Source organism: Lineus longissimus, chromosome 7 (genome assembly GCF_910592395.1).
Source record: "Lineus longissimus chromosome 7, tnLinLong1.2, whole genome shotgun sequence".
NCBI classification, from domain to species: domain Eukaryota; kingdom Metazoa; phylum Nemertea; class Pilidiophora; order Heteronemertea; family Lineidae; genus Lineus; species Lineus longissimus.
The window spans coordinates 2011256-2035805 of record NC_088314.1 but is presented as its reverse complement, the minus strand read 5'-3'; the positions used below and the strand labels follow the sequence as shown (position 1 = coordinate 2035805).

Sequence of the window (24550 nt, the reverse complement as noted above, 5' to 3'; positions counted from 1 at the left end):
AGTACATTGGCGACGCCGGAAGTACAGTGCTATCACTGAGTGCTTGATGGTTGGATACTGCACCAGCACTTATAGTACATGTAGGTATTACTCAATGCCTATCGTAAACTCATCACACACTTCAAAATTCTTTGACCAATATTGCTATATGAGTGAGCCTAGAGGCAATATTGGAGGTCTGACGATGTCGCTTTTGCAATGGAATGTCTGATTGATTCGCATACCCTGCCTTAAATTAAATGCAAACATTGATCCTAGTTGAAGGACCTAATGCCTTAAGTTAAAAGTTAAACGTGCCTCCACTAGGCCTATTAACACAAAATAAATGGAGAATTTGTATAATGAGAAAGTGGGAGTTATAGGATTAGTTTCAGAAGCGTTAGTGACCATGCTGGCCAGTAGTTTAATACCAGGAATAAAGAGTCTGTTGGCTGCCAACTCGACACGATTTCAAAGGATTTAGGCGGTCATCGAGCAAAAAACTACAAAACTCTCGTATTTAACAAAATGACACCTCGAACTTGACACCATTTGTGTTTCTGATTTCTGATATACTTTCGTTATACACAATTGAAGGTCCTCCATATTGGCCTACCAGTGATGTACAATCAGATAGACCTTAATTCTTGGCATTGTAAGCTTAATTACATGATAAGACATAGTCGCTTGGCTGGACAGCGCCATACGCACTAGCAATATTTAATAATTTCCCTGGGATTAATAACGTAGGCTTTAGAGGCCTAGTCTTGCCAAACGTTTCAAGACGAAGAGTGCACAGGTTGAATGGTCAGAATTTTGCTAACGCTAGTGTACATATTGTTTAATACGGGAGTTTAACCCTGATTAGTTACGGTTATTCTACCTAAGTGGCATGGCTAGCAGGATGACCATTAAAATCATTTAGTTCCTTGAGCAACGGTAAAGTCGTAGGTTCTGTTAGAACACGGAACAAACGACAAATATGGAGTAAGTCTGGCTAAAAACTCCGCGAACCCAAGGAAGGATACGTGAGAGGTTGCTGGTTTCAACTGGTCAAGGCAAGGGATCAAGGGTAGAGCATCATTCACCGAAGGACTTCCGAGGACTAGCCCAGGTATCAGACCACCGGACTCTGGATCATCGCCCTGACTGTTCAAGGTACGTTTTCGATTACGTCAGGGAGAGTCTTTTTGGATGAACAGATACGCCTCTAGTAAGACACCCCGATTCGACGTAGTTTGTAATTTGAGCAGGATACCCTGAAGTATTTAACGATACTAACTACGCGTTTTGCTTTCTACACAGCAAAGGGTTACCAATATCTTCTCCATAAACGAGTTGGACATACATGGAATCGTATTGATATCGCGATTATGCCCAAGAACCGTAGCTGTGTGTGCTTTGTTGATTTGCATTCCCACATACAATGTTATGAGCAAGTTATATCTTGAAATGAATACATCAACCAAAATTAACTGATGATATTCACATGAACTCTGTGATGATCCATTGATCAAGCATTCATAGCTGATATCATATACAACTTCAGTCCTTGTTGGTGTAGTCGAGCTTCCATTAAAGAGACTCTGTTTTCATGTTTATTAGCGCGTATGAACAACGGCTGATATCTTACTTTGTCAGTCAAAGCCATGCATGCATGCCACCTGCCTCAATAAAACCAAGGTTCCATACCCCGCCTTCCGCCATGTTCTGCGCCCAAAACAAATTAAGAGCTATTTAGTATACCTCTCGTCATTGTGTGGAAACTCTCAAATGGAAATGCCAATAAACTTATTATTACTTATTATCATTACTTAGGTCCTATTCAGATCTCAGCAAATACGTGAAATATATGGTCAATGGAGTAATAGGAGTTGTCATAAACAAATTATAGTTCGTTAGTGTAATGATACTTAACAGCCCCATGTCTATCACACTTCATGAAGACATGGATTAACCGGTAACACTACACTGTTTTCAGTGACCTTTAAAGGGGATGTCCTTTACGAAGCCCTCACTACCATCATGGGTTTATGAGGTCCGAACCTAACCCTTATGATCTTGATCGTCTTCTTACGGCATACGTCTTCTGTTTACAGGCATCCAAACAAAGACGAGGGACTGCAATCATCGGAGGCTTTCAAAAAACGGATGAACGTTCAGGATTAATTAAAACCCGACTCTAGAGAGGGATTCGTGGAATTTATTAGGATAAGACCGCTGCGCCATCAGTAGTTGTTTACTTTGTCTTTCCGAACTTGCTCATCAGACATGACGGACGAGAACGTTATCACAATCAAGGACCGGAAGTTGTTCTACGACCCGTACAATCGGGGGTACTACTTCGAGAGCAAGATCGAGTGTCTGGAAAGGGCCACATCGAACAGATACAAGAAGGCGGACGCGTTGAATAAAAACATTTTGCTTCAGAGACAATCATTTAACCGCCACATTGACCAAGCTGAGCATATATTTACTGCGAAGTGTACGCGAGAGATTGGGGAACTGCGGGAGTCGCTGCGAGGTCATGTGGCCTACCGGAAGGTGTTGAACCAGGCTGCGAAAGACTTCGAGTTGAGTCCCAAGAATCAACCGCAAGGGAAGTACGGCACGTACGGGCCTGATGGGTACCAGAAGGAGGTCATGCCGCAGTTAGAGGCGGAGTTGAAACAGATGAATCCCGAAACGCGACGCCGGAAGGAAGTCAAACGGTTGTTACGACAACGGAAGAAACCGGAAGTGTTTGATAGAACATTGTCGGACGATATGTTCCTTTCTGCAAAGAAAAGCAACAGATCTATTTCACATTTACCCGATTCTGGCGATATGACTGATGCTTCAGGTTTCGATGGAAATATGCTAATAGTGGATCAGAGTACGAAACATGATCTGGACGAACAGGATAATTTTCAAAGATATTTAGACACTGATGAACGCGGAAAACATGGGAAATTGGTGCTGCCCCCTATTCAGGCCTCCATGTCTCCTACAAAATCTAAATCTCTGCGCAGTGCGTCGAGTGAAAAGGACTCGAACGTGACACTTCCGTCTGTGTTTGTGACAGAGTTTGTCAAACCCGAGAATGAAACAGATGAGTTTGTGTTAGAGGACGATGTCGTTGAGAACGAACTGGATATTCTAGACTAGTATTGCCTCAGCATAAGGTTATCCCCACACCACTACCCCGCTCCACTCCACTCCCCAAGTCCGATATCAGAAAACGGAGTAAGAACGAAATGGTTAAATGAACCTAGGCTTTCCAACCTCTGTTTTTTTGCCTGTCGTTCGTATTTGACTTAACGGCCAACATAAACAGCCTCTATGGTATTCTTTCCATTGATTTTCATTCCCTTCCTCAAGTTTTTCAGTGTGTAAGATCACTTCTGTCTTAGATTTTGGTCGCCAATGTTCAGAATCAACGATGTTTGTGTAATACGACCTTTTCAAGACATGTCCCCGTTTTTCTTGCCATTCGTAAGGCGTTTGTATTGGTTTCTTACCAAGGTGGCAGAGACTATTTTCCATACATGTTCCCGTCTTATTGATCATTTCACAAATATTCCTCTTATTGCTACAACTATTATTACACATGAAGTCTACAATGATCATCCACTTTAAAACAAATATCCCATGGTATTGATACCTCAAAATAAAATATTGTTTGCTGAAATAAAGTACATAAATTGAGTTTGCTTAACGTCTCTCAATTCCTTCAGGCGCAATGTTTCGAATTATGTTCATGCATTGCAAAGCTGCAATAACTTCTATTTGGTAAATAGCTCCTGTTCGACGCTGACAGTTGCTGCGATGTTACTGGTTGTCAGCATTCTGTTGCTTGTGGGAACAGAATCGTCAGAAGGTAAGGGCATCAGAAGACCTCCTCGATCATATCAAGAAAGACAGGTCTTTCGCCATCCAGCAAAAGGCGTTTTTTGGTGAACTGTGCGTCACTCGGCTCTTGTACACGGCTTCACTCCAGCAAAACTTGATATACTCTCTTGATCGTGGTCCGAGTTCAAGCGATTACCGGTCGTACCAACGGCATGGGCTCCCAACATATCACCACATGATATAGACGGATACCCTGCGTAAAAAACGAATACAACGAAGCGCCAGCTGATAACTTATTCTCAACGCTACTCCAGGCATTGCCTTGCTATTCATCTTTGTCGATTTCTTCCAGCGTCACATTATAAAGGTAAGCCTTCAAAATCACACACAGAAGTTTGTTTGTAATCGTAGCAATGTCGGAAGGTTCGTGACAAATACAAAATGGTTTTTCACCATTGAGATGGGCCAGATGATAATTTCAGCAGTCGTGTGAATTCAAGTTCTTGTTCACATGTTGGGAGGTCGAATCTTAAGTGACTATAGAGTGAAACTGGATAGTACAGCGCACCAGCTTGCCCTTGATAAGTATTTACTCCGACATTGACCAAGAAGTTGACGGCCAAGGCTGCGATTACATGGAGTTCACGTTTTCACATGCAACGTGTCACTGCTCACTTTTCATGCGTGACATGAAGAACGAACAAGTCATTTCCGAAGAGCGGGCCACATACGATTCATCACGAGGTCACTGTTCACCCTGACGTCATATTTTCAAGCCTAATTCAGTTAACTCGCGAGAAGTGAATCATGACAAGTGACAACGAGAACCCAGTATCACTCCGGCCTAATGGTTTCTTGTTTCAGTGTTTGGCCCCCTCTCTGAACAAAAAGATGATTCTCCATCTGCAGCGAAATGTCGCCCAGGTGATGTGGCTGTGGCCTGCACCGCGACGTCATACTGTGACGGTGTCCTTTTTACTGGGTCGGACTCGTGCACGGCATACACTCGTGCTGATGGACTCGCAATAAAGGCAAGTGTAGCGGATTCACACGATTATCTTCAGAGGCAATGACTCGAAATTTGAAACGACAGAAGCGAATAAAAAGCGACAAATCCCATCCTTTCGTCGTCGACATTATCATCCTAGCAAATCATCATCAAGATCATTATTGGTTTTCGCATGATTCGTGGTTATGAGCTTCTTTCAGCAAATGTTCAATTCTCTTCTCTCACTGTTTCTATAATATCGAAACCCCGTTTGATAAAAGGCTTATCCCATACCTCAGGCTTTTGCTCTTTGTTTGCTGGCAAAATTATGGAAATTTCACTTGACGTATATATGTTACCTGGAGTCTCCCCTCGTTTATTTCAACAGGCAATAGTCACTTGTGACAGCACGTTTAAGGAGCAAGTCAAAGACGTGATGTCGAAAGAAACCAGGGGACCATCTCTCTCTTGTCCTCGCGGGTATCAGCTCCTCTGGTGCAATTTTCATTCGTGGTAGGTAGGCCACTATGGCCAATATACGAACCGTATGAACCATAGTCAGAAACGCAGAAAGCGTACTGTATGACACTTTCCATCGAAGACAGTCACAACCCTGGAGGAGACACTACAAATTTGCATTTTTCTTTATCATTACATGACCGGAGACTGACCTACAGATTACCAGCTCAAAGTCAGCGAGTAGGATCTGATATCTGGAACCAGTCAACACTTAATATAAGAACATGGCCGATCGACTCCTCTGTCTCGATCATCTTAGACAACAGCTCAACCCTGCTGCAGAGAAGACAGTTATAATGTATGTCTTCTTCAAATTTATGCTGTCGCGTGTACGATCACAGCGATGCTTCTCAAATGAACAATAAGAGGAGAACGTGTTTGGAAAATAATTTCATCATATTAGTATCAAGGTTTGGTCTTTTGAAACAAGAAGAATAATGACTCCGTTGGAATTTCTGTGTGGATTTCAGAAATAAGATCCGTGATATTGATCTATAGATCAGTGGTTGCGACTACTTCATTAATAACTCTACCTTTTTCCTTTCATGTATTCTACTGAGTTCGGTCGAGATATGAGAGTAAGGAAAGTGGGAAACAAGTGTTTTTTACCAAGGACATGTAAGCGTTGCCGAGTGCAGTTGCGCTGCGTAAGAAGTAAGCAATTTCCAATACTACCGTTATTCTGTCCTAAAAGGACTCTCTTTCATACGGGACGTATTAGCGTAGCTACTATGTATTCGTGGACACATGTACCGCTGAAATAGGAACAACTGATCATACAGATGAACTCGCGCTTTGCCAAAAAACGAAAAATTTCTGAACACTACATTTGCAATTTTCAGGGGTGTGTAGGAACCCACCAGAGGAAAGGAACGCTTACACAACCATCAGGGGCAACAACTCCGTTCCCATCGGCACATCCATCGGTTACAGGTGCCTCTCGGGCAGCAAGTGGGACGGCTCCTCAGCAACCCGCAGGTGGTGCAAACAAGATCCAGAAGGCGGCATGATGTGGACGAAAGGCCCGGGAATCAGGTGTGTTCCAAGCAAGCCCTGTGGGGAGCCGCCGAAGGCCACGCATGCAGAACACAACGGGAAGAAGACCACTCCCGCCCTGGGGAAGGTTACGTATAAGTGTAAGAAGGGCTTCAAGCCAAGGGCAGGCCGTGATGTGGTGAAGGTTTGCACGGGAGATGGGCAGTGGGACGGGCCAGATATAATCTGTGACGGTAAGTTATAATATTCTGGATCAGCTCAGACCCGACAAAGACCCTGAACGGAGACCAGTCATCGGCCAATCTAGTTTCAGCAAGTTGACAACCACCTGCGTGTTGCACGTTCTCTTTGTTTCGAACGCAGTATGAGCTGCTCATAGGATCTCCGAATCTTCTCGTGAAAAGATTAACTGAGAGAGAGAGAGAGATCCACGCGTATTGGATGAGAAAACACCAACTGAATGCAGTGTAGTGTCAAATCAATTTACGCGGGGAGAACTTTTTCACACTATTGAAGATTATTGCGGGATGTCTCCTCTGCCTACCACTCTCCTATAAATTCGTTGCAGATGACTGTAAAATGCCACGCTCAGTGATGAAGTTGATTAGGAATGGCACGCTCACCACTGCTAATGCCTCGGTAAACTACACCTGCAACCCTGGGTATGAGTTCCCCGATAAGTCCAAGTCTAAAACATGGACATGTATGGATGCAATGTTCATGAATGCCATCAAGACATCATGTCAACGTAAGTGAACTTAAAGGAAAGTCATTGCTGATGGAGAATGAACCCATCCTTTGCCTCAATCTGATCTGATAAACAATCATGCTCCAGGCATGTGAAGACGCTGTCAGTTGTTCAGATGCAATAGTCTGACGAATCTTAAATTTTCCATACACGTTCCCTTTTTATTACTCATCGGCACACACGTTTCAGAACAATTTACTTGCTTAACTTGTTGGACGGAAATTGGCATCACATCGGCCCGTTTTGAAACTGATTCGTTTAAAACTCCAATTTCTTCATACGTTCTCTTCTTATTACTGATTGTTCGAGAACCATTTTACAAACAAAGCAGAACTCTTTTCTTAAACAGCAATCAAATGTCAACTACCAAATCTGAAAGTCCCCAATGTCGTGGAACAGTTCGACCCCAAGAAGGACACTTTAGATCAAGGGACAATTTTCATTTACCGATGTAAAAAAGGTTGGGAGTTTGAGAGGGATGACCGCATCCGTTGCGAATTCAACGGTACATGGTCTGGCAGCGTGACTTGTAAACGTAAGTTCCAGTTCTCTCTCCTTGAGAGTCCTTCCTTCTTTCCCATCGCGCCATGATTTTGCTTCCCTCTTTGAATTCTCTACCATTTTTCATAAGTCCTTGCGTGGGACCATAACTAGCTCGGCTTCCTTTGCTCTTCTTCTCACAATATCATCCTCAGTTCGACCATCACATCACCTACGCTTCGGGCCAAATATCTCAATGTTTAGTTTGAGGTGCGTTAGAATAGGAACTGACACTTCACCTTCGGTATTGGTTGTCCCACAAAACACCACTCACGTGGAGCTGTCGTTTCGCCCCCAATCTCAAAGGTTCTCGCTTCATTCAAACTCCACCCTCGTGGTGTTTGTCGAGACAACCAATATCGACAGTTCGGCATCGATTCCTGAAATCAAATCTGAGAAGTGTCGAGAACTTTACCAATACCAAGAAGATTTAGTCTTCGTTATGAAAGATTGGATAACAATCCATACAATATTTGTTATCATCATTACCCTGAACTGAAGTAACTGTGAGCAAAGCCTGATTGAATGATTTGGTGACTATCTAACGTCCTCTGATCTATTGTCTCTAGTAATTGACTGTGGTCCGCCCACTGAATATCTTGGTGTGAAAGTCCAAACCGCAGGGACCACTTACGGCGCGGTAGCGAAATACAAGTGTCTTTACGGCTCCAAGATGACGTCCCCACTATCTACTGCTACTAAGATCTGCAGCGACAAGAGGAAATGGCTGCCGAAGGATACAGTGACGTGTCAAGGTAAGAATATATAGCAAGGGACAGTTGTGATCGTGTATATCGTTATATCTGATTTGATGGTGGCTGGTCAAGGCATTTACAAACCTTATAATTGGCAACACCTTGATTCAACGCCTTCTCCATTCACGTTCTCTTCTTATGAATCACTTCACAGGTCACTTTCTCTTAAAACTTAAGTGTTGTGTTTAGAATCCGATATCAAAGATTTTCATCCGACTTCACACTTAGATCCCGCCTGTAACCTTTCAGTAGCCCTCAAGTGGGCTGCTCAATCAGCGCTACAGCCAATCATTTCTGACCAGTAACCATTCATAGACTTGGGTGGGGTATTGAAGACAAGTCAGACATGGAGACTCGCCCAGTCTCACACAGACTGTAGGGTTCGAACCATGGACCTCTTGACCACGAGCCACGAGACCAAGAGACTAGGCTACTGCAGCTCCTTACTCTACTCATTCAACAGGCATGCGTACAGTCCTCATCAAGACATATCTTCTTTTCAGGGAATAACAAATCCACCGGAGATGATGCACTGGATGGACTAGACTTCTAACCACAATGGCGGGCGATAACTTGATTGGTTCCTTTTCGTATGAAATATCCAAGATGATGGAATATAGGATTGATCTAAAGAACAAGGCCAGACCAATGCATGGCAAAAGGCATGTGTCATTCATTCAAGAAACATCAAATTCGAGATTTTTCAATTATGTATAAGAATACACGACAAATGTAAATTTCAACAATTCTGTTGTGTCGGCTGATACACATTGTAGCAATATGTCTGGTGCAATTGATTAACAAGAACACTAGTGTGACATGAAGAGTGGACTACTATTTTATTAGAAAAGGTCTACTGACATTTACAAACAATGAGAGAGAGGAACGTTCCTGAGGGCTGTTCTACATGGGATGCAGTTGCATAAGGTTCTATGACACATGTCAGAAGCAAAGGTCTGCAGAACTAAATGGTTCACATTTGCGAGCGCTGTACTCAGACCCCCAGCTCCAGCCAATAGTCCTTCTAAATCTAGGGCCTGATGGTTCAAAACGAGTTTGCTGGCTTTAACTTAATCTTGCGTTATCTCATTGACTTTTAAGTCCATGAGACTTACCATCAAGTTAATACCAGTTCTCGTGATATAACTTCTTTTGAACAACTTCGACCAGACACCTCAATTAAGCTCAATACTGAAAAGGAAGGTGTGATAAGATCCAGTATACTGTGCTCCTGGCACAACATAATCTATCATTCACAAGGAAGGGGAGCCGTTGTGAAAAGCTCACAGAACTGGTTTCAAATAATGGTGTCTCTACATTAGTCCTACTTTCAGACAAAGTTCCAGGACATGAATTTCAGTAGTAAAAGATAATTTGCATAAACCATATTCTAACATTTACACAAAACAGACAATATATTGGTACCGGTATTGTTATTGAAGTAGTTACACAGATCATCCATAAAATTGGAACACAAAATAACCTGACATCATCGTCTCAGCTCCTTTGAGGTGAAATGAACACCAATTCGATCCAAGATGTACCAGTTTTCATTGCATCTTAAACAACTCGCGATAAAAGCAACTTATCACTCCGTGGACAATGACGAGTCAAGAGCTCAAATCTTAGACAGGAGAGCCTCGTGGCGGTCGGTAGAGTTTGCCTTTTTGTTAACATGATTTTTCGATAAATTTTTGAGAACTGTGATCCTACATCCGTGTCTCGGTACATGGAGTACCATCTTTCTTGTACATATACACAATAACACACTGCCATTTAACCATGCAAAGACAAAAACGTCACTTTACAACATTGACTGCTAAGCTGAAATATATTATATCTTCACAATAGAACTGTCTCAGTCACTGCAGAAGTCAAAAGACATACACTGTAACAGTATTCTGTGATCATAAATTTCTACTTGTTCCTCTCTGAATGCTGGTCACAGTGGTGGCCTTTAATCATCTTTATTGTAAAATGCGTCGATATAAACATAAGTAAGGTAAGGTGGTACAGCTATAGCCCATGTACAATCATGGTGTTAACCTTCCTTGACGAGGTCAAATGCACAAATTTCAAAGTAACAATGTTACAAGTGCATCATCTTGAGAGCATGTTACTTGATTTATCGGCCTGAAGTAGAGAAGGACAGAGACAAGTCTAAAATGACTCGTGAGCATCATACAACACAACAAAAATGGTTTCAAAACATTGCCCATGATTCAATCAACCATAAAATCATGATGAATTATCATTTCCAGTCAACATCCACACAAATAGCTAGTCCCTAACGATTCTTTGGTGTATAAAAATGCAAGGTGAAAACAGTATGCTAGTATTATACATATCTTAAGGTTCATCGACGTTAAGAGGAAAACGAAGTTGATAACCAATTTACAACAAGATGTAAACCTGTTCGCAAAAATATGTACACTAGGTGGAGGTCATACCATATTATCGATTTTGCTTATAAGCAAATGTGCTGAAAAAATAGATGTGCCTAATATTGGGTTTTATTTGCATGCATCAGTATGTGAGAAAAATGAACATGCCTAGTCCATGATGCAACACCAAAATAAGCCATTCTTGCATCAAAACATGACTTTATTCATCCTTTGTAAATAAAATCTATGCAAAATCTTCAAGCTGATCCCAAATACAAGTATAGTAACATGATATTGTGATGACACTATGCCAGGTAAGCACTGCATACTGTCCACTTCTTTTGTGAACTCTTTTGCATGAAAAACTAAAGGTACCAAGGGACCCCAAAAGAAGCAAAATCGTTCATAAAAAGAACATGTGCTTATAAGCGTGATAATACTGCAATTTGAACCCGTTGTAAACAATCAGTAGGCAGAGCCAACTTTAATCTTCAACAGAACTTGTTTACAATGAAAAATACTACTCAATAGTACTAGTCGTATGTAGTTCCTTCAAAATGGAATGTTCATGCAGACATTTCATCTTGGAAGACATTTTTCTCCAATTCGAAAAGTTTTTGAAGGGATTGATATATCGTGACATCAAAAGCCACCAAGTCGTTTGGCACAAATCCAGGTCGCGGTGGGAATATAGAGGTGCTTTATGATAAGAATACCAAACATTCTAAACTGAACGCATTACAATACATATTCGAATTTTCGACTCCGACCAGAAATCTCGTCCATCAGTGTCTTCAAAGGGTTCAAATTTCAAACCACCAGAAACTACCAACAGATTCCACAGCTATACAAGCAAGGGTGCTACTCCAAGAACCCCATGCATCATCTGTATTCTACACCTCCTAGAGTTAAGCCTGAGGTTCGTCAATCAGTAATGCCCACTTCATTCATAATGCCCTGGGAATGAGGAAAGGAAATGTTGTAATATAAAGGGTGATCTCTCACACAGTGGGCCCTAATAACATACCACCATACTTTGGCTTACTAAAGCTTAGTTCTAGGTATGTCTAAATGCACCACACAGAAATTAGGCGAGGCACTTCCCAGTCACCACTCACTCATCTTCAAAACAGTCATCATTTCTGGTACTAAGTCACTATAATGTGTACTTTCTGTCACCTTTGAGAAAGGTCACTTGTCTTCAATTCTGTCCCCTCCCTATCCAAACCCTAAACACGAATAAGCATTTTATGCATGAGGTTCCAGGCTACACTCCCTATTCACCAATCGGGCAAGGATCCTTGGAGTTGTTGTACTTCCATAGCTTCGAGCTACTGTCACTAATTTCTATTATGCCAGTCTCCTTGCATAGTAGAAAGTAGTGACGAGTGGAACCGCAGGTATGAAGGGCGAAAAGGCTCATTAAGGCAACAGCTCACCATTCAGAGATCCTTGCCTAACTGTTTACAGTACTATATACAAGCATTGTCTTTCAGCATTACTTTCTAAATGCTCAAATTTTGCAGCTTTCCAACTAGCACCGGGGAATTATGTGTCCATCTGCACACATGCTATTTTTGGCTTGAAAGACATCACCCTCTCGTAGCACATTTCTGAAAACAATAACAACACTTAGAAAACAGTTCACAGGTAAAAGCAAACAAGAATCAAAAGGAATCTACTGGTCTCTGATGCCTAGTGCACCATGAACAACAAACCCATGGTGAAAGTCTGAGTGGTACAGCCCTGGTATCCTCGATTGGTCAGAAACGACTTGTACTTTTATGTACTTGTCTTCACTAGAGGAACAAAGCGTTCTCTAAGTCTAAGAATTTCTCACCTTTCCATTCCGGAATACTGCGCTCTTCTTGTTCAAATGACTCATCGTAATGCTCGGATTCTGGCTCGTCTGTTGGGTCATGGTACTGATTGAAGTAAGGATGGCCGAGTGCCTCGGCGGCTGTGATCCGATTATCTGGATCCATTTCGAGCATTTTCTCCAACAGATCGACCGCTGGAACGTAAATTTTGATCAAATCAGTAGGATAAGACAGGAATGCTTGTGGCCATGTCTCCGCACTAGTGGGACTGAGTTGAGTAAGTACTAGACAGCTCTTGGATTGTTTTGCTTCTTTTAAGTCTAGCAACAGACCTATTCACTCTTAACAGACAATGTACGGCTAAGCCAGTGTGGATGCAATACAATCAGAAACTCACCCAGTGGATTTGCCCCCCGGAAGTAATAGTGGAAATCCTTCTTCTTCATGTTTGGTAAGGATTCGATATATCGTATGGCTTCATCACTATTCATCCGTTTAATGAAGTCGTCAGAGGGTTTGCCGACCAGACCCATGATCTTAAGAAGCTGATCGATGTCTGAACAAACGGGTAAAGGAATATACTAAGAAACTCTACATGTAAGAACGTTTAAAGTGAAAATGATTTATCTCACGCATCCAATCTGTTCTGTTTGGTACTGAGCGGTTAATGCCAATCAAAAAGGATACGATCTGTGCCTGGGAAGAGAACTTGGCCTGTCATCAACTCAGACATGATACATCCAACAGACCACACATCAACTGAAAAGAGAGGACCGATGATTAAGAGACATGATAAGTTTGCAGCACCACGACCCACCCCCTAAACCAAAGTCATCGAGGGGCACCCCCCTCAATGGGTGTAAGCACACCAGGGTGGTAAGCGAGCCTGCAATGAGGCTGAACAACCCTGTTTCTAAGCTGACAGTGACAGTGCAAAGAAAAAGGAATTTCATTCATTTTATTTACCCATCCAGTGCAATGCCTGATGACATGACTATTACCTTGATGATTTTTTTATGTTGAACTTTCATGTTTTGATACCAGGCCTTTGAAATTACACGGTTTACACCATGATAGAATTTACCTGTTTGATTGTAATGCATCCAGTTCAGCATAATCTCGGGAGCTCTGTAGTAACGTGTCGCCACATATCCCGTCATCTCAGACTCAGCCTGGCGCGCAAGACCAAAGTCAAGAATCTGAAGAAAAAAAGTCAATCAATATATATATAATTTGACCTCAGTAATCAGGGCCCCTTTATTAAACCTGATGACAAAAACCTTTTTGTGTTTGAAAGTCTAATTTACATGGGTAATACTGTATCCAGATGGAAAAAGCAGGCACACATACTGCCAGTAGTTTTGAAATCCTTTTCTCACCTTAAGCTCACAGTCTTCATTGACAGCTATGTTACTGGGCTTCAAGTCCTGAAGGAAAGAAATCAACAAGTCAGGCAGGGTAATATTTGTAATATGGTGTCCCAAAAACGCTTCAAGCAGGAAACAGCGCTACATAACAATTCAATATTCTCATTGTTCATCCTAACCATAACATTGTAAGATGTCCTACATGCATATGTTCAACTCTGCATCTAGACAGTTGTGATCCATGGCTAGAAGGAATCTATTCATCTCTGTCAGCTCAAGATCATGTGTGTTGGATTTCGAAGTGACAAGTAGTCTTACCCTGTGGATAATCCCAGCTGAATGGACATACTGCAATAAACAATAATATAAATCTAAATGGTGAATTTTCAGGACAAGCATGAGAATTTGCATCAAACTTGTGACAAAAATAAGAGCACTGAGGTATTTCATACTTCATCAATGGTTTCATATAAATCTATTCAATGCAATTATCACAAGCCTACCTTTAATCCACGGAGGACTTGATAAATGAGAAACTGGATATGGTCATCGCTTAATTGCTGTGCCTTTAAAATTCTGTTCAAATCCGCTCCCATGAGATGTGTGACCAAATAGCTAGAAAAAAGAGGAGGATGATAAATAACGTTTTGAGCCTGGAACCATGTGCCATATGCTGACTTACAAAAAATCCAGCAAATCAGGTAGTGGTACTGGTACTTATAGATACATGTGTCAGTGGTTCGGGAGTTAGGACTAGCAAGTTACTGAATCGCTAAAGTTAACGGAGTAGCTTGACTTACACATCGTTGAAATCTTTGAGGCTTTCCGCCGGTGTGAAGACATCAAGCAAGCCAATAATCTGAAAGAAAATATACCTCATAAAAAACATATTCTGACCAGCAAACTTTTAACTAATGACAGAAATGCCTGATCTGTATTACAATTTGGCAGTGACCATGAAAGGGTGTTAACAAGTGGCCCTACTATCAGTATTCAAAAACTACATGTATTTTGCAAGAACAGCAATAAGCACAAGTAAAATATGCCTGTTGGTTCTTTTCCAATGATACTACTGACAGATTGGTGATACAGGTAGATTGGAAAACACTGGTGAACAAGTCTAATACATGTAATAAGTCTGTGGAAGATTGATGACATATTTTCACCATCTTCAGTTATGATTGATGATACACGTAGTATCGCACAGTACATTCTTAGCAGTGTTTCATTTTTTATTGCTACAGAGTACTGTCAATCAAGTGGAAGTTCATACTCCTCCAAAAACTTACATTTTCGTGATCCATGTGTTTCAACATTTTCACCTCTCTGTATGTTCGTTTGGCATGAATAGCGGACTGGAAGGGACGTGCTAGTTTCTTGATAGCAACACTAATTCCAGTATCTTTATCCCGCGCAGAGCTGAAGAATACAAATGATAGCCTAGGTGACTTACAGGTGTTTGAGATGGAATTGAATTGTAAACCAACAAAAATCTTCTTGAAGTATATTATCACAATACCCTCCTGATGGCATTGAAATACATTCTTCAATCTTCACTGATATCTCTCTCCACATATCATGCAGTGGTGTATGTGCACCGTACCAGCGAACCATTACTACGACTACCATACAATATTTGTGGACACAATCTTTTTCCACAGAGGGCAGTGGATCTCTTCTTCAAAGAACTGGTAAGTACTACATGTAGAATGTAATCACAATCTGTAAGTAATCTAGGCACTACAGATCAAAGGTTTCATGCCCATGCCCTTTGAAATCTCTTTGCATAACAACATCAGCAGGTATTGAACGAAAACAGAATAATAGATCCAAACATCAAAAGAAATGTACATGTTGAGGCATGACAATGAAGAACATGGTTTGTTCACACTAAAAAAAGTATCAGCGATGGATGCCAATCATAAGAACTTTGCACAAGGGATGGAGTTGAACTCCTTGAGGACAGACAAACTGCAAATATGAATGGCACGGGGTTGAAATGCCAAAAGTAGTGAAAATGCTGTTGATCGATTATTAGATGACACAGGCCTAACCGAGTTGGAGAGTCAATCTAGGCCATCGTTGCACGATAACAGATAATGCAACATCATTTTTTATCGCCATTTATGTCACGACGTTAATTCCCATTAAAAAGTGTTGATATTTAGTTCAATCTTCCCACGGTGTGGCAATAAAACATCGTGCAACATTACAGCATAGATTTTCACAAGAAGCAAAACTAACTTGGCACTTGCTCATATTGCCATATTCATATTGATAATGGGACACGATGACGACTGACGTACTGCATAGTACATACTGATTTCACATCATCAATCTATTCGATTCATCAAATTCAAAAGAACTAGGTGAATTCATAAACACTGAAGACCATTGACCAAGACACTGATGACATAATATGCCACGAGAAACCCAGGGAAAAACCCTTACCAAACTTGGCCATAGGCCCCAGTCCCAACTGGTGTCAAATCAACATATCTCATTGGCACCTCCCATACGGATTTTAGGAGCTCGATGCGGTAAAATCCCTTCTTTAATCGTGAAGATTGTGCCATGCCTTCTTCGTTACTCGTGTTACTCCCCAGATTTGATAACGATTTGGCAGAGAAAAGCAGATATCAAATAGTCAAAACACAAAAAATCGGAAAATAGAAAATTTGTCCTTTTCACTTCCTGGTTGGTCTATTCTGAAAGATATTTGATAGAGACACATGAAAAGACCACAAAATATCTATCAAAACTGTGTCTTCTTCATCATAAAACTATATAATTTATGTTAAACTACAAGATACATTTATTTAGGTTTTTATTGGTATTTTATCTTGAAAAGTACTAAGATCAATAATATCATCAATAGCTTCCGACCAAATGGTACGTGTTTACGCATGCCTGGAAATTTTTTGGCAGTCGTGGCAATTTTGTGTTTTTGCAATTGACATTTCTCAGATTTGTACGCTTTCTACTTCTTGAAACAAGTTTGCCTTTTAAAGGTATGTACATATTTACAATCTCATCAAGTTTAACATCTTGTTAAAGGATCAACGCTCCTGTTGGTTGAAAAAACCGCTTCTCTTGACCCGTTTCCAGAGACGCCGGCAACCCTGATTGTAGGTTGTAGTGTACATTTCGTGTACATTGGGCCTATACTTAGTATGCACTGAAAAAACTTGAGCAGATACACTGTCACTTCCTGCTACATTCTACTTGTAGACAAACTGGAACAAGAACTAGTGAGTCCAACTGCACCAGGTCATAAATGAAATCCTCTATGGCCAGTGCCGCAGTCAGTGACAGTGTGGACTGTGATGGGCCATGGCCGTGGGATGGGCTGGGATGATGATGATCCATTCAATTTGTGACCGTGCTCACAGATAGACAGAGCACAGGAGTGTCACAGGGAATGAAGTTTAGTTTCACTATAGAAGTCAGTGGTAGATGAATAAAACCTTACCAAACTTGACCAAAAGCTCCGGCTCCAACTGGTGTCAAATCAACATATCTCACTGGCACTTCCCATACCGATTTTAGCAGCTCAATACGGTAAAAGCCCTTCCTTATTCGTGCGTGCTTTGAAGAGCATGCCATGGTTTACATGTACATGTACTATAATGTTGTTCTCATCTGTTACTATTCTGGTTTTTGGCATTTGCTGTCTTGGGACTTTTCTGGGTGGTCTAGAATAATCAATACGCTTCACAGGATTGATTGAAAATGAGCAACCACAGTTGGCACTGAGAAGTTACAAATATGCTTGACAGTTTCAGAGTTTTTTGTTTGTGTCTCAACCTTTATTTGAATATTTTTCATAATTCTTACAAGTATATTCTTTCAGTGGTCATTGTAAAGGACATTAGTTTATAAATGTTTCAAGACCAAAATACCTGTCATTTTGCATGTCTTATCTGTATGATTTGTGACGCTGTCACTGATATTGATAAGGAAGTCATGAGCCAATAACATTCATAAGACTGGTAAGGATGCCACGGGCCATTTCATTTGTAAAGTATATGATAATTGCAATCGCTCATCAAACCTGCTGATCAATCATCAGTGCCGCCCAACCATAACAGTCATTATAATTAATTTGGGCCAGATATCTCAGAACACATATTCCGTCATTATAAAAAGTAGAGGGCGTTGCATAGATTGCATTGGTGCATGTTATTTTTAAAAGATAATTAAAAAAAATATTAGTTCAACTGGATTATTCTGATTTTCAGTCAATCAGTGCCCAGAAGCATGTCATTTATCTAGGCCTACTGCATAATTTGTTCAGTTGTCTTTCTATTGTTTACACTCGAATAAATTATAATAACATGTCTCTTTCAATTGGTCGAACAAAACATGTAGAAACAGGCGTCTTAAGGGGACAGAACGCGCCTGTTGTTCTGTTCGGTTTGATCAGTTGTGAGGTTTCTTATTATGAACAGTTGATTAGAAATGTTGGATTAAGCTGATGTGGCATCTGGTTTAGAATAGATTCTTCTCTACAGTGGGTTCATTCATGATATTTGAGGATTTACAATACACTTACTCTTAAAATTTGAATTCTGATCTGGGATTTTTAAAGAAAACTTTAAAAATGAAGGTAAGATCATTCTACAATGCCTGAATGTACCCGACAGTCACGTATAGGCCTATTCTATTTTGCAAATTGTGTTCTCTCAAGTATGTTCATGTACGATTATTTCTAAAAACTAGACAAAAAGGTCAAAATGGGTTATGAATGTTCAAGTAGTTGTAATAGTATTACAACATGTGTAGCATTTTGATTGCACGAGCATAGAGAAGATGGTCTATTTTTACGTTAATACATATTCAACCTCAAAATATTTTTTGGCTGATGAGATAGTTGTGACAAAATTTGATATGTTTTTCTCTGCTGTTGCATATTTGCAGGATACGACTTCCAGGATGAAGGCCCTAATTCTCGTTGGTGGGTATGGAACAAGGTTGAGACCGTTGACTCTGAGTCGTCCAAAACCACTTGTCGAGTTTGCAAACAAACCAATGATGCTCCATCAAATTGAAGCATTGGCCAAGGTGAGATACATTGTGTAATACAGGAATTGTAGTGCAGGACAACCTGATTTATAACACCCTATACATGCTTCCCAAAATTGGTGGCTTGCATTGGAACTAATTTTTTCCCCCTTGTCCGTCATCAAAGGCATTCAAGTGAGTTGGTCAACCATGGCTATCTCCTTTGTCCCTCCACCATGAGGCCTAGTTTCCCCTTATGACATCATTATTTCGGACACTCAGCGCCCCATTTCTGGAAAGGTGTATAGGATGCTATCCTTGATCCCGGGTCCTTGAAATAGATTTGTAAATTGTATTGATTCAAGAGTTGAAGCTTTCAGTGATGAATTGAATCAGATGGAGAAGTAGTCCTTCGAAATTAATTACACTTTAAGAATTTTTCATGTGTTTCAGGCTGGAGTAAAGTATATTGTATTGGCTGTCAGCTACAGAGCAGAGATGTTGGAAAAAGAAATGAGGGTCGAGGAGGAGAGGGTATGTAGCAATAACAAAAGAAAGCTTTAGAAAAAGAAAGTGGTCTGTGCTACAAAGACCTCCTCTTTAACTGGCTGCTGTCTCATCTGGCCATTGATTGTAAACAGAATCTCCAGATGAGTGGAGTGAGTTGCCAGTTACATTTTCACTTGAGACAAATCTGAAGGTTTTTAGAAGACATTTGTCAGCAAAATTGAAATGTAATGAGATTGAGGTTCACAACTTTGAATGAGATATTGAACAACTATGTTATGCTATGTTAACCGTCACCTGACCTCTGTAATCTTTTTTACAGCTCGGTATCAAAATCACACTTTCTCATGAAACAGAGCCTATGGGAACAGGTGAGTGTCAATATTTACTTAGTATTTTCAATTGATGTGGTCCATGTTAAATCCTACTTGTATCGCTTCCTATATCAGAACGAACACTTGAATAGGGGAATTGATTCTCCAAGAATACATAAAACTGCAGCTTATATGAGAGTCCATCTGCTGCCATCTGGCGCCAGAGTTAATGGAAAAGTTGCTTGCTCATCTTGCATATTATATACAACTCAGATGGCACTTGTTGACTTGGTTAAAATGCATGCCATTCGCCTGTATATTTTTACCTAAAGTGTGTTTACTGAAGAAAGGCTCTTTGTCTGTACACTGCTTTCATAATAAGACACAGTAGTGGCAAGAAACTGACTGTGTATATCAATCATTGACAGAGTCTAATCATTGTCATTTCTTCTCCCCAGCTGGTCCACTTGCCCTTGCCAGAGATGTATTGGCTCAAGATGACGAGCCTTTCTTTGTCTTGAATAGTGATGTTGTGTGTGACTTCCCATTCAAGCAAATGCTGCTCTTCCATAAACATCACGGAAAGGAGGGCACGATAGTGGTAGGTGCAGTGTATACTGAGTTATTTTTTTCTCGCTGGTCCCTTCTTATCAAAAAGCCTTATCTCTCGACGATTAGACATAATAGGAACTGTAATGAAGAAGCCTTTGCTTAGAGGCCAGCTTGCCAAGGACTTATGTAGAGGACTGGTTACGGCATGGGATGTAATTTGACAATTTTGCTTGCAAATTTGCCCTGGTGTTAAGAATAGAGCCAGAGATCTCTGTCTTCCTTCCAACATCAGTAAATTATCATCCATCACTTTCCATTTTTCAGGTAACAAAAGTAGAGGAGCCTTCCAAGTATGGTGTTGTGGTGTATAGTCCTGAAACGGGTCAGATTCAACGATTTGTGGAAAAACCTGTGGAATTTGTGTCAAATAAGATCAATGCAGGCCTTTATATCTTTAGTCCTTCCATGCTCAAGAGAATACAGGTAAACTTACATAGCAAAACCTTCTCTGCCCGACTGATAGTGTCTGTGAGGCCCTGAATTTAATACCTTATGTAAACTGCCAGATGGAACTCAGATGTAGGCATTTTATTCCATGGTCAAGGAGCTTCATACACAACAAACTATTAAACTATACCTATATTGTTTCATGATGTACTTTTCCACATATTGAGTGTTCCATGCAAAATCGAATAATCCTCATGTGTTTGAATTTGCGATTATGTTCTGTGATGTCTTCATCTTTATCTTTAAATCATCCTCATGTAAACGTTTCATTCTAGTTACGTCCAACATCGATAGAAAAAGAAGTTTTCCCTCCCATGGCAGCAGACGGAAATCTCTATGCAATGGAACTACAAGGTGAGAATTAGTTACCTCTGCACTTCGTGTGGAGGAGGAGTACCAGCCTGAAGGCCAAGATACAAAGATACAGTGCCATGATCATCACCAAGTGCTTCTAAAGAATCTTCAGGACACACTGGTTCCAGGTGTCAAACACAATTTGACGTTATGGTCATGATATTCTTTTTTTGCTGCAGGATTCTGGATGGATGTAGGTCAGCCAAAAGACTTCCTAACGGGAATGTGTCTCTATCTAAACTCTATCAATGAAAAGCAGCCTGGAACACTATATACTGGGCCAGGTGCTGTGGGAAATGTATTGGTGGTAAGTGGAAATCAGTTTGATTTAGAAGGTCAGGAGTTGCGATTCAGGCTCTGACTTGCACTGTGTTGATGTAGTTCCATGTTGAGAGTCAACCTCTTCACGGGTAGAAGCTTCTTTCTTGCGAGTGAACCTCATCACTGGAAGAAGATTCCTTCTTACAAGTCAACCTCATCACAAGTGATTATGCTGGGTAGTTGTTGTGTGGTCATGTACTGTGTAGAACCTACATCTCATTGGGTTTATTTTCAGGACCCCACTGCCAAAATAGGAAAGAACTGTAGAATAGGCCCGAATGTGACCATTGGCCCTGACGTGGTCATAGAGGATGGTGCCTGCATCAAACGCTGCACGATTCTCCGTGGTGCTCACATCAAGTCACATTCCTGGTTAGACAGTTCCATCATTGGATGGCGGTGTACAGTTGGACAATGGGTAAGGCAGTGGTTCCTTTCACTGGCATATCGCTTGTGTCTTTTGGCAAATCCTTCTCATCAATTGTGATATCCTTAAGATGACTAGACTTCATCCCCACCTCCCCCTCGGTGCATACATACTTCAAGGACCACCCCTTGGCACCCAAAGTGATAGCCACACCTACAAAGAGGTATTGGAGCAGAACAAACCTGTCGTTAATGAGATTCACTTGACACTTACCAAAATCTTTCTCTCTTCCAGGTACGAATGGAGAATGTGACTGTCCTTGGTGAAGACGTCATTGTGAATGACGAGCTGTACATTAATGGAGGTCGAATCTTGCCACACAAATCAATATCCGGTTCGGTGCCAGAGCCACAGATCATCATGTAACTTGTCATCATGTCCAGCACACATAGGCAGCTGAATTTAGAGCAGCTGAAATTTCCTTTGACCAAGTTGCACATTGACCCGTGCTGGTTTTCGGTCACTCTGATGCTCTTAATTTGGTGCTGTGCTATGCTTAACGTTTCATGCATAACTAAAGACGTTCCACACAACTGCTGAAATATATATGGAACTTATTGATGTTCTTAACAAACTGGTCGATGAGTGGACATATTCACCATTAAGTTTATACCCATGACATCTTCCGAAGTCACTATAGGTATTCTTAAATGAGATTAGAGCAAAAATTGTTGCTGAAGACGCCATATCTTAGTGGGTGTCCCTTTGATAAATTCTGTTGTTCTGTTGCATTTCATCTGGTAGTCTATTCAGGAATTGTGGTAACAGATTACTACATTGATGAGGATTTTTCTCAGGTAGGCCGTCCGTTTAACACAGCTTCGAACAATGGCCACCATTGATAATGTGCTAATAAACGAGAGATCATTTTTCTAACGGTATTGACTGGAAGTCAAACTTGAGTGCAAATTCATGCACAAAAATGTGACTTATTATAACAGCTTTCTTACACACTATATATAGCCTTAATCTGGTTTTGAAGAATCACACCAGTGCCAGTACATTTATTTTTTTATACTGCAGAAAAATGATTCATCAGATCTGAAGTTAACTGTTAAGGATGTTCTGGGCCCAGGTGCTCAATTGGCGTTGGCACTAACGTTGGATTAAGTCCTAATGCTACTATTATAAATGAAATTACTTGAGAAATTAACGCTTCGTTCAGCTAATGCTGGCATTTGTCTCTTACGCCAATTGAGCCACTGGAACCAGGTCTTTTGTCATGAGCTGTAAAATGTTTATTTGGGTTTAAAAAGTTTATTTGAGTGTCTAAGTTATGAAATTTTTGATTTGGTGGTGAATGAAAGGCCTACTTTTGTGTGTTCGTTCCAAATGCTGTTCTGCTAGACTTGTATTGTTGTTGAATACCAAGTTAAAGGATGTGCAGTCTACATGGAACATCTATTACTATTGCTACTTGAACAAAGAACAAGAAGCATTCTATCTACTTAATATGTGACTCGCTCTACCAAAACTAGACGCTTGTCGCATCTGGACTCGACAGGTTGATACGGACTTGTTGTTCATTTCCCTATTGTAGACCTTTTGTGAAATCTATTACAAACTGATTTGGTCACATTTCACAAAAGGTCTACAATAGGGAAATGAACAACAAGTCCGTATCAACCTGTCAAGTTCAGATGCGACAAGCGCCTAGTTTTGGTGGAGCGAGTCACATATGTCACAACATTCCACAGTCAGTTTTATGAATGCCTTGGAGTTTCGTATCGCATGTTATGGAATTCTTTTGTTTTGTATTAGTCCAAGTAGCACCGAGCTGTATAAGAACACAAAGGTCATGGAAAGTTAGTGCATGTTTGACATTAGTAAAATCTATACTTCAAAAGTGCCAGTGAACTGAATTCTTGGTGTATTACATGAATCAATATTTGATTTCTCTTTGTAGTAGTCGGCTAAAACTAGAAGGAACTGCTTCTCTATCAATTGGACACCTTTCACATGCATGGTCACTTCCTCTTTATGGTTAATTTAGAGGAAATCACTTGGCAATGGTAGTCTATATGTGCATGTAGTGATTTTATGAGTGAGGTCTGTCTCAATGTACTTACTACAACTGTCTCGACACTATCATAGTTGCGCTTACATGTACCCTGTACACACATTTGCATAATAGGTACAGTGCAATGTACATATCATCAAGGAGCACTGAACCATCGGTCTGTGAATCTTATTGATGATGTACGTATAAGTCTTTGGAATGAGCGAAATTAAGAAGTCTGTGCGTGTCATATTCATTTAAAGCTGCCTTCAGATGGTAAGCTAGAGAGACATTTGGATGAAGTGCTAACAATACATGTACTTTGTCACATATCTTCCTCTTTTTGTAACCAATTCTATGATTATTATTTTCTTGCTAACTGCTAACTTGCCACCAAGGTAAAGGACTTGCAAAACTCAGCAGCCTCATTCATCTGATGCAGGTGAATTTGGCTGGATTGCATGAGGCTGTTGATTTCTGTGATTTCCTAAACCATTGGCTTCTGCTTGTGTTCTATCCATAACAATTTGGAGAAATTTCTGTATATAATTAAAGGTATTGGAAAAAGAATAAAATATTGATAGCTCTTATTTCTGTATTTCTGTTTGGTCTTAGATGCGTCTTTGTGGACATTATAA

General features: G+C 40.7%; 4 protein-coding genes and 1 long non-coding RNA gene across 9 annotated transcripts; 4 read left to right on the top strand and 1 right to left on the bottom strand.

Moving 5' to 3' along the window:
• The first annotated feature begins 737 nt into the window (after positions 1–737).
• On the top strand, positions 738–3701 carry LOC135491321 (uncharacterized). Its single transcript, XM_064777100.1, has 2 exons — positions 738–1137; positions 2079–3701. The coding sequence occupies exon 2, from the start codon at positions 2251–2253 to the stop codon at positions 3124–3126; it is 876 nt and encodes a 291-aa protein (XP_064633170.1). The 5' UTR covers positions 738–1137; positions 2079–2250; the 3' UTR covers positions 3127–3701.
• Positions 3702–3758: 57 nt separating this feature from the next.
• On the top strand, positions 3759–4827 carry LOC135490779 (uncharacterized). Its single transcript, XR_010447765.1, has 3 exons — positions 3759–3838; positions 4163–4177; positions 4675–4827. It is a non-coding gene; the product is annotated as an uncharacterized LOC135490779 (long non-coding RNA).
• Positions 4828–5870: 1043 nt separating this feature from the next.
• LOC135491414 (sushi, von Willebrand factor type A, EGF and pentraxin domain-containing protein 1-like) lies at positions 5871–9184 on the top strand. The gene is made up of 6 exons (XM_064777272.1): positions 5871–5971; positions 6160–6546; positions 6882–7061; positions 7411–7596; positions 8171–8356; positions 8860–9184. Exons 1-6 carry the CDS (start codon positions 5890–5892, stop codon positions 8907–8909), a joined length of 1071 nt encoding a protein of 356 aa, XP_064633342.1. The 5' UTR covers positions 5871–5889; the 3' UTR covers positions 8910–9184.
• On the bottom strand, positions 9172–17561 carry LOC135491413 (mitogen-activated protein kinase 14A-like). 2 transcript variants are annotated; one of them, XM_064777269.1, is made up of 11 exons: positions 17400–17561; positions 15217–15346; positions 14728–14786; positions 14431–14542; positions 14246–14275; positions 13940–13987; positions 13645–13759; positions 13248–13319; positions 12958–13116; positions 12581–12754; positions 9172–12353 (listed from the first exon to the last, which is right to left on the bottom strand). In XM_064777269.1, the coding sequence occupies exons 1-11, from the start codon at positions 17531–17533 to the stop codon at positions 12289–12291; spliced, it is 1098 nt and encodes a 365-aa protein (XP_064633339.1). In that variant the 5' UTR covers positions 17534–17561; the 3' UTR covers positions 9172–12288. The 2 variants fall into 2 exon arrangements, with proteins under 2 accessions (XP_064633339.1, XP_064633340.1); XM_064777270.1 differs by lacking the exon at positions 17400–17561 and adding an exon at positions 16379–16631.
• LOC135491412 (mannose-1-phosphate guanyltransferase beta-A-like) lies at positions 16842–24487 on the top strand. Of its 4 annotated transcripts, none has more exons than XM_064777266.1 (10): positions 16842–16938; positions 18848–18991; positions 19385–19465; positions 19761–19809; positions 20211–20353; positions 20629–20787; positions 21087–21165; positions 21345–21472; positions 21722–21904; positions 22148–24487. In XM_064777266.1, the coding sequence occupies exons 2-10, from the start codon at positions 18863–18865 to the stop codon at positions 22277–22279; spliced, it is 1083 nt and encodes a 360-aa protein (XP_064633336.1). In that variant the 5' UTR covers positions 16842–16938; positions 18848–18862; the 3' UTR covers positions 22280–24487. The 4 variants fall into 4 exon arrangements, with proteins under 4 accessions (XP_064633336.1, XP_064633338.1, XP_064633337.1 ...); XM_064777268.1 differs by lacking the exon at positions 16842–16938 and adding an exon at positions 17156–17178; XM_064777267.1 differs by lacking the exon at positions 16842–16938 and adding an exon at positions 17862–17919.
• Positions 24488–24550: the final 63 nt, after the last annotated feature.